Source organism: Cygnus olor, chromosome 2, assembly GCF_009769625.2.
Source record: "Cygnus olor isolate bCygOlo1 chromosome 2, bCygOlo1.pri.v2, whole genome shotgun sequence".
NCBI classification, from domain to species: Eukaryota; Metazoa; Chordata; class Aves; order Anseriformes; family Anatidae; genus Cygnus; species Cygnus olor.
This window is the reverse complement of record NC_049170.1, coordinates 1129556-1141766: the sequence shown is the minus strand read 5'-3', so window position 1 is coordinate 1141766 and position 12211 is coordinate 1129556. Positions and strand designations below refer to the sequence as shown.

Here is a 12211-nt window from a genome sequence, read left to right as displayed (position 1 = left end):
AGCCCCCCGTGTGTGCGTCTAGGGCTGGATGGGGTTTTGGCATCCCCCAGAGACGGTCCAGGAGGCTGAGGAGGGTTTGGGAACGGTCCCACCAGCCCGACCTCCGTGCCCCTTACACCGTCGGGATTGCGGCCGCTTTGTCTCGGGCAGCCCGCGCCAGCCAGCGGGAAGAAAGGCTCCTTGTCTCGGGGCCGGCGCGCTGGTCCCGGTACGTGTCCGACAGAGAAAAGAGGGCGACAGAGGGAGGAGGACAGCCGCGGCTCCCGTGCCAGCCCCCTCTCCTCGGCACCCGTGTCCCGTGCCAGCCGTCGCCCAGCCACAAAGGGCCACCCCACTCCCAGGAAACCAACGAGGCATTTAAATTTAATGGCCGTCCGTGACCTCTCCATTTAAAAGCGATTGGGTCTTTGGGTGAAGCCCGTGTGTTGGGAGGAGGCAGATTCCCCCGCGGGGACGGAAAGTCGCGGGGCTCCTCCGTCCTCCGGCAAGCCCCGGGCAGGCAGCAGGATGGGGACGTGCCGGCGGCTGGAGGGGAAACTGAGGCACGGCGAGGGATGCGGACCCCGGAGTGAGATGGGCACCAGGGCACGAGAGGGGAAGGGAGGTTGTGTTTCCGCGAGAAACCTGGGGGGGGTCTGGGTGGGCAAGAGGGCTCCGAAACGGGGCTGCAGGGGCCGTGCCGAGCTGCCTGCACCGTGCCAGCTCCTGGGTATTAATCCCCAAAACGGGGCTGGGAATTAACCATCCAGCAGCCGATGGAGAGCGCCACGAGCAGCCAAAAGGCGACGAGCCGCAGCCTGAGCGCTGCCCGGCCCTGGGGAGCTCGCCGTCCCGCGTGCCTAATGCACGGCACGCTGAAAATCGCGTGTTGATTAATTGCTTAATTTCCTCTCTCTCCCGAGGAGCCAGCGAGCTCCTCTCCGGCAGGCACGGGCGGGCAGGGAGCCACGGAGCCGCGTCCCCCTGGGAGCCCAGGGACGGGCGGTGGAAATAGCGGCGGCGCTTCTGGTTTACACCAGCAGCAGCGTGGCCAACGCCACCGAAGCCACCAGGAGTTTTTCCTTCCTGCTCCGGTCGGCTCGCTGGGGACAGGAGGATCGCCGCGATCGGAGGCTGCAGGACGCGTAGAGAATCGGCTTCGCCGTGGTTCGGCTCCAAACAGGGTCGGAGCTGCCCAGGGAGCGAGTCCCTGCTGGGGCATCTCGTGAGCTGGTGGGGACACAGAGGTGACACCGCTGGCATCTGTCTCTGTCCAGCGGAGGTGACCAGGAGCACGCTGTGGGTGACGGCCACGCCACCACGCACACAGATCTTGCGGGGGGACCCTGTGCCGGGATGGGGACAGAGCAGACGGAGGGGGGGGCATGGAAAAGGGACGGGTCACACGCTGCCCCCCCCCCCCCCCCCCCCCCAGGTGGCACTCACCCCTATGGGGCAGGAGGCGATGGGACCCCGGGGAGCGGGTTAGGGTTAGGGTTAGGGTTGGGGTTGGGGTTGGGGTTGGGGTTGGGGTTGGGGTTGGGGTTGGGGTTGGGGTTGGGGTTGGGGTTAGGGTTAGGGTTAAGGTTAGGGTTAGGGTTAGGGTTAGGGTTAGGGTTAGGGTTGGGGTTTGGGTTGGGGTTAGGGTTGGGGTTGGGGTTGGGGTTGGGGTTGGGGTTGGGGTTAGGGTTAGCAGCCACAACCTGGGTTGGGAGAGCGCAGACACCGGCAAGAGGCTTAAGTTTAAAAAAAAAAAAAAAAAATTTGTTTTATTTCAAGGTCTCCCTTTTTTTGTTGTTTTTACTCATATTTCAAAAAAAGTGGGGGTAAAAGTACAAAAAAAGTCGGTCGCGTAACAGCAAAGGTTTAGAAATCACAGCGCGGAACGGACCCAAGCGGCAGACACGGAGCACAAAGCACACACCCCAACGACACGGCGCAGCCAGGGCCGCCCTCGGCCTCCGGCTTCGTACGATTATTATTTTGTTCCTCTGTACAAAACACACCAAAGCATGCCACGGGCAGGAGGGGGGGGGGACACGGAGGCGGGCGGCGGGCCCCCCCGTGCCCTACGCCAGGTTGTTGTGCAGGCAGGGCACCCCGCAGCCCCCCGGCTCCCCCTTGCCGCCCTCCTGCGGGGCCGGCGCCGCGCTGTGGATGCTCGGCGGCTCCTCGTCCTTCAGGCAGGACTTGAGGGAGTCCTGCAGCTTGTGGGGGGCGTTGGGGTCGTCCTGGTGAGAGAGGAGGGGAGAGATTGCTGTGCCGGGCCCGTGCTTGGGCAGTTTGGGTGGCCAGACCCCCACGGACCGCCCCGTGCCACCCCTGCCGCGGGCTCCCCCCGGCTCCTGGTGCTCAAAGCCCCGAGCACCCCAATCTAGGGCACCTCCAGCGATGGGCACCCGACGCCAACCACTCCAATCCCCCTGCCGTGGGCTCCCCCAGGCTCCCAGTGCTCAAAGCCCCGAGCACCCCAACCCTGGGCACCCCCAGCGATGGGCACCCACTCCCCCGTGAGGATCTCCTCCCTCGTCTCCCACCTGCATCTGCCCTCCTTGGGTTTAAAACCTCTGCCCCTCGTCCTGTCCCTACTCCCTGGCAAAGTCCCTCTCCATCTCCTAAGCCCCGTTACGTACAGAAAGGCCGCCACGCACCCCGGTGTCCCACCACCACCTTGCCCCCTTCCCCGCACCCCCAACCTCCTATAGGGCACTGAGGGGAATAAAAATCCCCCCGCACGCATCCTGGTGGGGGCTGAGCCCACGGGAAGGGCAGACGACAGGGTCCGACCCGTCCCTGCTCACTCGTTCCCAGGAGAGCCCCCAGCACCTCCAGCACCCAAAGCCCGGCTCACCCCGACCCGCCGTGTGTCTCCCCCCCAGGACAAGCAGCGACCCCAGGCAGCGCCGGCAGGAGCCCCGCGGGGTTGGATTTATTGCGTTTTGTTAGCGTACAGCCCCGTGCCGCTGGCCGGGGTTAGCAGAGCTCGTCCCCGTGTCCCCTCGTGTTCCAACACCGTCCCCCTCCGCGCTGCCACCGCTCTTGGGGCAGGACCAGCTGGTGCCGGCGGGCTTCAGCGCATCCCCGCGCTCTGGCGCCCCAAAAACCCCTTCCTGGGGCGTCCCCCCTTGCTGTCCCCTCCGGTTTGGGGATCACGCAGTCCCCAGCCGGGCACCTCAGGACTGAGCCTGCAGCGTCCCGGCGGGGATGGGGGCACGGGGAACAGCAAGGAGCAGCGGCCCCCCCGCTCCAGGGGACCGGCACCGGATTGAGGCTGGGGGGCCTCGCCACGGCGGGAGCCTCCTGCCAGGGTCTCTCGCAGGCACTACGGGTGCTAAAATCGGTCGAAAGACGGGGAAAACGGCTAAGGCCGAGGCTAGAGGGCTCCGCGCTCCTCCTGCGGCTCGCAGGCGGCGAGGCACTTGGCGTCTCTCTGTTGCAACCCGAAAGAGCGGCGGTGGTGGGCGCAGCCCGGGGACCCCGGCGCCCACCTCCCGCACCCCGCAGCAGCTCCTGCTCCGGCACCCCACACCCGTGGCCACGACCACCCCCCCGTGCCCAGCAGCACAGGGATGGGGACATCCCCGCGGTGTGTCCGTCCCCCCCCCCGGGTCCCCGAGCATCCTTACGTTTGGGTGGGAGCCCTCGGCGATGGTGGAGAGGGAGAAGTTGTCGTTGTGCAGCTCGGACGGGGTGCGGTATCTGCCGGGGGGAGCACGGCGGTGAGCGCCCGCAGCACAGCAGTGCCATGGGGTTGTGTGGTTTTTTTTTGCGGGGGGGTGTCCCCATTGAGCGCCTGGGGGGGGAATGGGAGCCTGGGGGGGGGATGCCCCCAGGTGGGGGGAGCAACGGGGGCAGGCAGGAGCAGTGGAGGCAGAGGGGGACGCAAGGGCTGGCACAGGCTTCGCTGCTAATTACACTTGGCCCAGCCAAACGCTAATTAACAGTTCATTAGGGACCCGCGCTGGGAGCGCTTTCTCCTCGCCTGGCTCCAGGGACACGGGGATAAGTGGCTGGGGGGGGGGAGGGACAGGACCCCGACCTTCACCCACACCAACCCTGCCACCCCATAGCATCCCCAGAGGGGCGGTGGCAGCCGCCCTCCCCCCCCCCATGGTCCCCACACCCCATCACAGCCCCTGCATGCACCCCCCCCCCCCCCCCAGCCCAGTAGCCCCAGTTCCCAGTGGAGCAGATGAACTGGTGCCAGTGCAGAGAGGCTCGAAAGGATTAACCACGCAGCGGCGTTTCTACCACCTGTCCCCCGCCCTGTGCCACCCCAAAAGCACACGGGGACGGGCGCTTTGGGGACCTGTCCTGCCCCCCCCCGCCGCCCCACTCACTTGGTCTTGCGCAGTTTGCTGTTCTCCGTCTTGAGCAGGTAGAGCTTCTTGGCGAAGCAGACGGTCAGCATGAAGAGCAGCAGCAGCACCAGGGCGGCCGAGCCCACGGCCACGCACAGCACCTGGAAGTCGGTGACGATGGACTCGCAGCGCGTCCCCTTGTGCCACGTGTAGTCCTGCGTGTTGCACCTGCAAGGGGACGCGGTCAGGGTCCTGTCCCCACCCCCCCCACCCCCAGCACCACCACCGACCCCGAACCCGCCGAGCATCCTCGGGGGGCACCGGGGGCAGCCGACACCTGCGGTCGGGACCGAGCGGGGGGATTACGGCGGCTGGCGGGGGTGGGATTAGCGCGTGTCCCCACGGGGGGACAGCGCTGGGGCGATGCCTGTCCTTGGCACCCCCCCAAAGGCAGGGTGGCCCCGCAGGGACGGCCCTGGTGGAGCCCTCCCCGGAGCAGCATCCCCGTCCCCCCCCGTGCCAAGCCCTCCCCGGCGCAATCCCGACAGGCGCCGCGGCCGGAGCCTCGTCCGCGCAGCCCTGACCCAATTCCTGTGCGGATGCGGCGGGCGATGGAGAGCCCCCGGCCCCCGGCGTGGCCTCGGGGAAGGGGACGCAGCCCCAGGCAAGGGGACGTGGCCCCAGGGAATGGGACACGGGCCAGCTGTGGGGAAGCCAAGCATCGCCCCAAATCCTTCACCCTCCTCCAGGAGGCCGCTGGGGCTACCCCGATGTCCTCCATGGGGACGTGCCCCCGACACGTGCCGCAGCCCAGGGTGAAGCAGCCCCCCCGACACCCCCGTATCTACCTGCAGAAAGCCCCGAGGCCCTCCACCAGGTAGCACTGGCCGCCGTTGTGGCAGTAGCTGGGGACGAGGTCGCAGACGGAGCGGCAGGAGCCATTGTGCCGCACGAAGCCGCTCCGGCACTCGGTGCCGTTCTCCGGCACCAGGCGCTCCCCGGGCCGCGGCGGTGCTGGGGGGCTGCCCCCCGCGGCACCGGGGGGCTTCGGCGGCCGGGCGCTGGGTCGGGGTCCCCGCGGTGCTGGCGGGACGCGGGGCACGGCCGAGGCGGGCGGCCGGTAGCCGTTCTCGTCCTCCAGGCCCCCGTCTTCCTCCTCGTCCTCCTCATCCTCCTCTTCCAGCTCGTCCTCCTCTTCCTCCTCCTCGTCCCCCTCGGCGTAGAAGGAGGTGGTGGGGTAGAAATCGGACTCGTCGAAGGGCGTGAAGTCGTCGTACAGCTCGTGGAGGGCCCACGGCGTGGCCCCGCCGCCCGGCTCCCGCCTCACCGAGCCGGCCGCCCCCCGGCCGCCCCCCAGCCCCTCGCCGCCCTCGAACAGGTCGTAGTAGTCGACGTCGATGATCTCGGGCGCCGGCGGCTCGGCCGTGCCCGGCGTGGCGGTGACGGGCTCCTGCACGTCCAGCCAGGTCCGGTCCGTGCGGCCACGAGCCCCCTGCGCCGGGGCCGGGCTGGATGAGGCCAGCCAGAGCTCCTGCCCCGAGTCCCCCGGCACCGGGGGCCGCACCGCGGCCGAGCCCCCGGCCGCCATCAGCAGGTCGGATTCGGCCGAATCGGTGCCGAGCCCCGGGCTGGGGAGGCCGGGGCTGGGGAGGCCGGGGCTGGGGAGGCCGGGGAGGCTCGACGGGGCGGCCGTGAGCCCCCCCAGGAACCCGGCTCCGTGCAGCGAGGCCCGCGTGGGCTGCTCGCCGCTGCCGGCCTCCTCGGGGCTGCCGATGGCCACCGCCACCGCGCCGCCGTCGCCGGGCCAGGTGACACCGGTGGCCGCCTCGCTGTCCTCCGCCGAGCCGGGCGTGGGGGGCAGAGCGCTGGCGTCGCCCTCCCCGGCACACCCCGGGCACCCCGCGAGGCGCCCGGCCGGGTCCGTGGTGGAGGCCGTGCCCCCTCCGGGGGGCTCTAGCTGGGGTCCCAGCGGGGTGTCGCCGGCCGACGGGGTCCCCCCGGGGCTGGTGCCATTGCTCGGGGTCCCCGGGGGGGCTCCGCTCGCCGGGTCCCGCTCCGGGGAGCCCCCCCAGCCTCTGCCTTCAGCCTCGCTGCCATTGCGGGGGGGCCACTGGGGCGCTGCGGGGAGCACAAGGACACAGCGGTGTCAGGGGGGGGCCCCGTGCACCCCCCGGGCTCCACCTCACACCGGGAGCCCCCCCCCCCCGGCCTGCAGCGGGTCCCCCCCCAGCCGTGACCCCCCCGGGGGTCCCAGCATCGCCCCCGCTGCCCCCGGCCCCTCCCGGGGGCTCCTGTCGGCCCCCAGCCCCCCCACCGCACGGGGATCCAGCCCTGCAGAGGGATCGAGTCACCTGCAAGGGGATCCGGCCCCTGAATGGAGGGATGCAGCCCCCCCCCGCGAGGGGATCCAGCCCCTGCCGAGGGGATCCTGCCACATGCCAGGGGATCCAGTCCTTCCCCCCCCCCCCCCCCGCCCAACCATGGGCTCCCGCCCCTGCAAGGGGATCCGGCCCCCGCCCCCAGACACATAACGGGATCCAGCCCCCCCGCTCCCCGGCAAGGAGATCCAGTCCCTGCGAGGATCGAGTCCCTCCGGGGGGGGGGCTCCGGCCCCCCCAAGAGCGGATCCCAGCCCCCCGAAACGCATCCCAATCCCCCCATAGCAGATCCCAATCCCCCCATAGCAGATCCCAGTCCCCCCATAACGGGACCCCAGCCCCCTATAACGGCTCCCAGCCCCCCCATAACAGATCCCAGCCCCCCCATAACAGACCCCAGCCCCGCACCAGGACCCGGCCCCCCCCCCGCCGCAGCCCCCCCGGCCCCGGCCCAGCCCTGCCCGCCGCGGGGCCGCCCCCCGCCCTCCCACAGGTGGGCTCGGCCCCGCCGGGACCCGGCCCCGGGCAGGGGGGATGCGGCCCCCCCATGACGCCCCCATAGCCCCCCCCCAAGAACCCCCCCCCCAGGTCCCCGCACGTACCGGGCGCGGCGGGGCCGAGCGCGGCGAGCAGCAGCAGGGCGAGGGCGGCGCGGGGCGGGGGGGCCATGGCGGCATGGACGGGGCCGCGGCACCGCCACCGCCACCGGCACCGGGACCGGGACCGGCACCGGGAGCGCCACCGGCACCGGACGGCCGCGGCTCCGCCCGAGCCCCGCTCCCGAGCCCGATCCGGAGCCCGCCGCCGCCGAGCTCCGCGCCGGGGGGGGGCCGGGCCGGGCCGGGCTGGGGGCGGGCGGGCGGCACCGGCTCCGCCCGCGGGGACTGGGGGGCGCCGAGATGGGGGCGCCGGGACGGGACCCCCCCCACCCCCCAAATCCCGGCACCGGGAGCCCCCCCGCCGGGACCCCCGCATCGCTCTCCCCCACACCTCCGTCTCTCCCCCCCTGCATCCCTCCCAGCACCGGCCCCCCCCCCCCCCCATAGCTCTCCCAGCACCGGGACCCCCCCATCTCCCCCGTCCGCCCCCCCAAATCCCTCCCCAGCACCACGAATCTCAGCCGGTGTCATCCCCCCCCCACCTCTTGGTCCCCTCTCAGCATCCCCAAACAGCCCCGGGGGACGTGGGCAGAGCAGGGGGGCCCCATGGCAGGACCCCCCCACCAGCACCAGCCGCCCTCACTGAGCCCCCCCCCCACTGGTCCTGTGTGGGGTGAGGGGGGACATCCCTGCCCCAGGACCCCCCCCAGCATCCACAGCCAGCCCAGGGACCCCCCCCCCCCCCGCAGCCCCAAACCTGGCACTCAGCTGGGGGGCACCCACACCCCTCACCTGGGGTCACTGCAGGGCTGGGACAGGGGCTGGGACCCCCCCAGGTGAAGACCCCGGTGCTGAGGCAGCCGCTCCTCCCGCCCCATCTCCTGCCCACGAGCACTTTTCTCCCAGAACACGCTCCCCAAGGTGGGCACCGGGCATTTTTTGGGTGTGGGGGGGCCTGATTCTGCCCTGCAGCGGGGTGTGAGGATGGGCGGGGGGCACTGGCAGGGGGTGAGGATGGGGACGTGGGCATGGGCAGGGGACACGGGCAGGATGCGTGCCGGTGGCTGCTCCAGGCCACTGCCCATCGCGAGCCGGGGAGGCCGCGGCGGCACAGAGGCCGGATTGAGCAGGGGAAGAGCCAGGGAGGAAAAGCGTCGCGTGGACGTGACCGGCGTAGTAATGGGGCCGGGGTGAGCCGAGAGGGGCCACGGGGGAAGTGGGGGGGGACAGGGTTGGGGCAGGAGCCCTGCGGATGCGTGGCCGGGGGTTTGGTGTGGGCATGGCCCCGGCTGCTTGCGTGGGGGGGCTCCAAGCCATCCCTGCCCCCCCCCCCCCCAGCCCCATGCGTGCCCCCACTGCGCCTTCACGCTGCTGGAGCCACGCAGGGGCGTGTGCGCTCCCCTGCCCACCCCGGGGCAGCACCCAAATGCCCCGTGTGCCACCGCCAAGGTGCGGGGACACAGCCCATTGCGTCCCCAAGTGCTCACAGGGATACCACATACACGAGGACACCAGGCTCACGGGGACACCACTGCGCGCACAGTGACACCGTGCGCACCTCGAGGCGCAGTGGGGGCCCAGCCCGTGCCCGCAGCGCTGCTTTCCTCCTTGCAGGTGCCCTTGCAGCGCTTCGAGGCCGGGCAGGCGGTCGGGGCGGTGACGTCCCGGTGCTGCTGGCACGGGGCTCGCTGCCACGCGGTGCTGTGGGACCGATCCTGCTCTCAGTACCGCAACCACCACGCTTCTCCGAACCGCCCAGGGAGAGCCCGAGGGTCCCCAAGGTCACCTCGCACCCTCCAACGCAGCAAAAAGACACCGGCCGCTCCCGCACCCTGGTAAAGGCTGTGCCGAGCAGGGCCAGGGCTACATTTGGGTGCCCCCCTGCCCGCCGTGCCCACCCTCGATCCCCGCTGGCGTTGCAGGGACCGGAGGAGCTGTGCGGGGACCTGGGCGCAGGCGTCCCCGCTCCCCCCAGCGCTGCGCCTGGCCGGACTCCCCGTGCCGTGAACAAACCCGGCTCTGTCCCCGCTCAAAGGGGGATTGAAGGGGCTGCACCTGCTTAATATTCCCCGCGCTTCCGCCCCTGAATGCACCGGGGCTCCGGCGCGGAGCTGTTTCCAAGGGGACCCGGCGAGGGGCCACCGAGGGCAGCAGCAGCCAGGGACGAGGATGGGGAAGAGGCACCGGGGAGCTGGGTGCTCCCCGTGGCAGGGGCTGAGGCCCCAGTGGGTACCCACTGTCACAGGGACAGGCTTGGCAATGGCAGAGGGGAGCCTGGGGATGAGGACAGGGTTGGGAGGGAGGCTTGGGGCAGGGGGACGGAGCCTGGCCGCGGCCACGGCCCCTTTCTTGCACCCCTGCCCAAACCCCAGCAACCCATCCCCATTTTGTCTTCATTAGGGGCAGAAGCGGCAGCACAGGGGTGGAAGGGCAGCAGGACGGACAGACAGAGGCTGCCCAGGACAGGGAGGCAGCAGCAGCTCCATCTGGCAGTGGGGAGCACGGTGCTGCAGGGGCATCCCCTCTGGATATTTAATTTTCTGCGAGGCCCCCGGTGCTGGGCTGGGCGAGCCGAACCCAAGCGGACGCAGCGATCCCTCCTCTTCCTCCTCCTCCTCCTCGCAGAGGTGGGCAGGGGGCTGGGGCTGTGAAGGGCAGGGCCCTGCTGCCCCTCGGGCCTTCCCGGGTGGCAGCGATGCTCAAACCTCTTCCCCCTCCAAATTTTTTACTTGCCAGGCAGCAAGTTTTTAACTGCCAGCCCCAGCAGTGCTAAAACCAACATGGGGGCTGCAGCCGAGCTGCCACCCCGCTGTCAGCCTTAAACCCCCGACTGATCCCAGCCCTTCCATGGGAGCAAGGGGGGGATGAATTCAGACAACTCGCACATATCAGGCATCAGCCACCCCCCGTGGTGCTGAGCAGACCTGACCGTTGCCGTAAGCCTAGGACAGGAGCTGTGCTTGGGGGTGCAGGAGCAGGCAAAGAGCCTCGCGGCTCCAGCTGAGCACGCGTCGATGCCAGGACCTGCTGCCCCTGGGTGCCGAAGCTGCTCAGGCCCTCTCCCATCGACCAGAGGCTGATGAAGCCATCAGCTCCCCAAAAAGCCCAGCCCAGCCCATGCAGGGAGCTCCTGGCAGCAGGTCCAGAGCTGCTCACACCCAGCCCGGCTGCAGGCAGGGCAGAGCCCGAGGGCCGGGGCTGCAGCCGTGGAGGGAAGGGGGCAGAGCTCAGGACTCGCAGGACAGCTCTGATCTGCAAAGATTTAAAGAAATTAAAAAAAAAAAATCAGCCTGAGCTGCGTTGGTGAGCAGAACCAGTGGAGAACAGCACCCTGAGAACCTGCCAGCTGCGCTCAGCACCAACAAGTGACAGCAAACCTGGCAGGGGCTGGGCTAAGCTGGTGCCAGCAGCACCTTCCTGCCCCTCCGAGCTCAAGAGACCTGCGCGGTGCTTAGAGGCTTGCGAAGGTGGCACTGAACGCGATGCACTTGAGAAACGCTTCTCAGCTTCAAGGCTTTCCTTTCACTGCTGCTGGAAAGGAGGATGAATCAAAGCAGCCGTTTAACAGCTAAGGACGCGGAGCGAGGACAGCGCTTTGCCCAGCTGAAAACAAAGGAAAAAAGCTCAGGAGGGCAAAAGTGCTGAACCCCACCGGTGGACGCTCACCTTCCCCTCCCACGGGTGCTTAATGACCTCCATGGTTCAGTCTTTGTTTCATCTGAGAGAAGCCAAAACAACAGTGAGAACCGGGTCCATAGGCTGCAGAAATCCTCCCTGCACGCACGCAGCAGAGTTCCCACCCCGAGCAGCCTCCAAGTGCTGTGGGGCCAAGGCTGCCTCCGCTTCCACATGTCCTCTACCACGTCCTGGGCTCCTGCTGAGAGGAACAGGGGATTCGGGTGAAATGGACCCTTGCTGTGGCTGAGCTGTGGGTCCAGCTCTTCACCCGGTGCATCGTCCACTGCTCCCGACCGCCCTCCCCACGGCTCCGCTCGGCAGCAGGGAAGGCTGCTGGTTTCGGCACGAACCAGGTGGTTCCCATCACGCTTCAACTTGGAAGGAGAGAGAACGAGGGGTTTGGGAAATAAATCCAAATTCACCCCGAAGAGGTGTTGCAGCTCCCCTGTAGTGACCCCCAGCCACGAAGAGCCCCCCAGCAGCCTCCCACCAGCAGCGAGCACCCCTGGGGCTGCCAAAAAAGGTCCCCGAGCTGTGATCCCCGGTCAGAGGCTTCAATGAAAGGGGGAATTTCCACGCAGACAACTCGTGGAGAAGGTGCAGACAATGCACAAAGCTGTTCCTAAAGAGTTGGGAAAGGAGCAGCAGAGCCACAGGGGCAGGGGGGCACTTGGGGTGCCCCTTCCCTGCCCCCATGTCCCCCTGCCCCCCGATCGCTGAGGGCTGGCAGCATCCACGGGGTTATCCCGAGCAGCTCCGTGCTTGTTGCTGCCAACCTGCGGCTGCACAGCTTGAAAAGGAGTTTCCAGACTCGCCAAATCCTTCCTTTTAGTTTCTCATGGGAAAGGAGGAATTGGAACAAGGGCAGCGGAGGACAATGCGCACCCTCAGACTCCCCAAACTCTTTAGGTGTCCTAGCACACAGTTTTTGCTTTAATTCAGTTAAAGGAAAAAAAAAAAAAAAAAGGGAGCTTTTCAGGAACCACACAGTGGAGCTGGTATTGCCAGGCACGACACAACAGTGGCCAGGAGTTTCGGGATGTTGTTAAAGATGCGGAGACGATTCAAGACGTGGTGTGTGTGTGTGACTGTCCCCACAGCTGCCCTGCTGCCCCACCGCTCCTCTGCAAACCCCGCGCATTACGAAGGCGTGAACAGGAGCAATTCGCTCTCCAAAGCCTGTGCCCCCCTGTGCCCATGCCACCAGAGCCGGGGTGACGCAGTGCCATCAGTCCTCGCTCTTGGGGCCAGCCACTCAGTCCCTGCAGCACAAGCC

The 12211-nt window shown here is 68.6% G+C and overlaps 1 protein-coding gene across 2 annotated transcripts; it reads right to left on the bottom strand.

Annotated features, from left to right (window-relative positions):
* Nucleotides 1-1910: 1910 nt before the first annotated feature.
* CSPG5 (chondroitin sulfate proteoglycan 5) lies at nucleotides 1911-7371 on the bottom strand. Of its 2 annotated transcripts, none has more exons than XM_040549301.1 (5): nucleotides 7261-7371; nucleotides 5129-6398; nucleotides 4320-4508; nucleotides 3606-3678; nucleotides 1911-2210 (listed from the first exon to the last, which is right to left on the bottom strand). In XM_040549301.1, the coding sequence occupies exons 1-5, from the start codon at nucleotides 7325-7327 to the stop codon at nucleotides 2049-2051; spliced, it is 1761 nt and encodes a 586-aa protein (XP_040405235.1). In that variant the 5' UTR covers nucleotides 7328-7371; the 3' UTR covers nucleotides 1911-2048. The 2 variants fall into 2 exon arrangements, with proteins under 2 accessions (XP_040405235.1, XP_040405236.1); XM_040549302.1 differs by lacking the exon at nucleotides 1911-2210 and adding an exon at nucleotides 2885-3409.
* Nucleotides 7372-12211: the final 4840 nt, after the last annotated feature.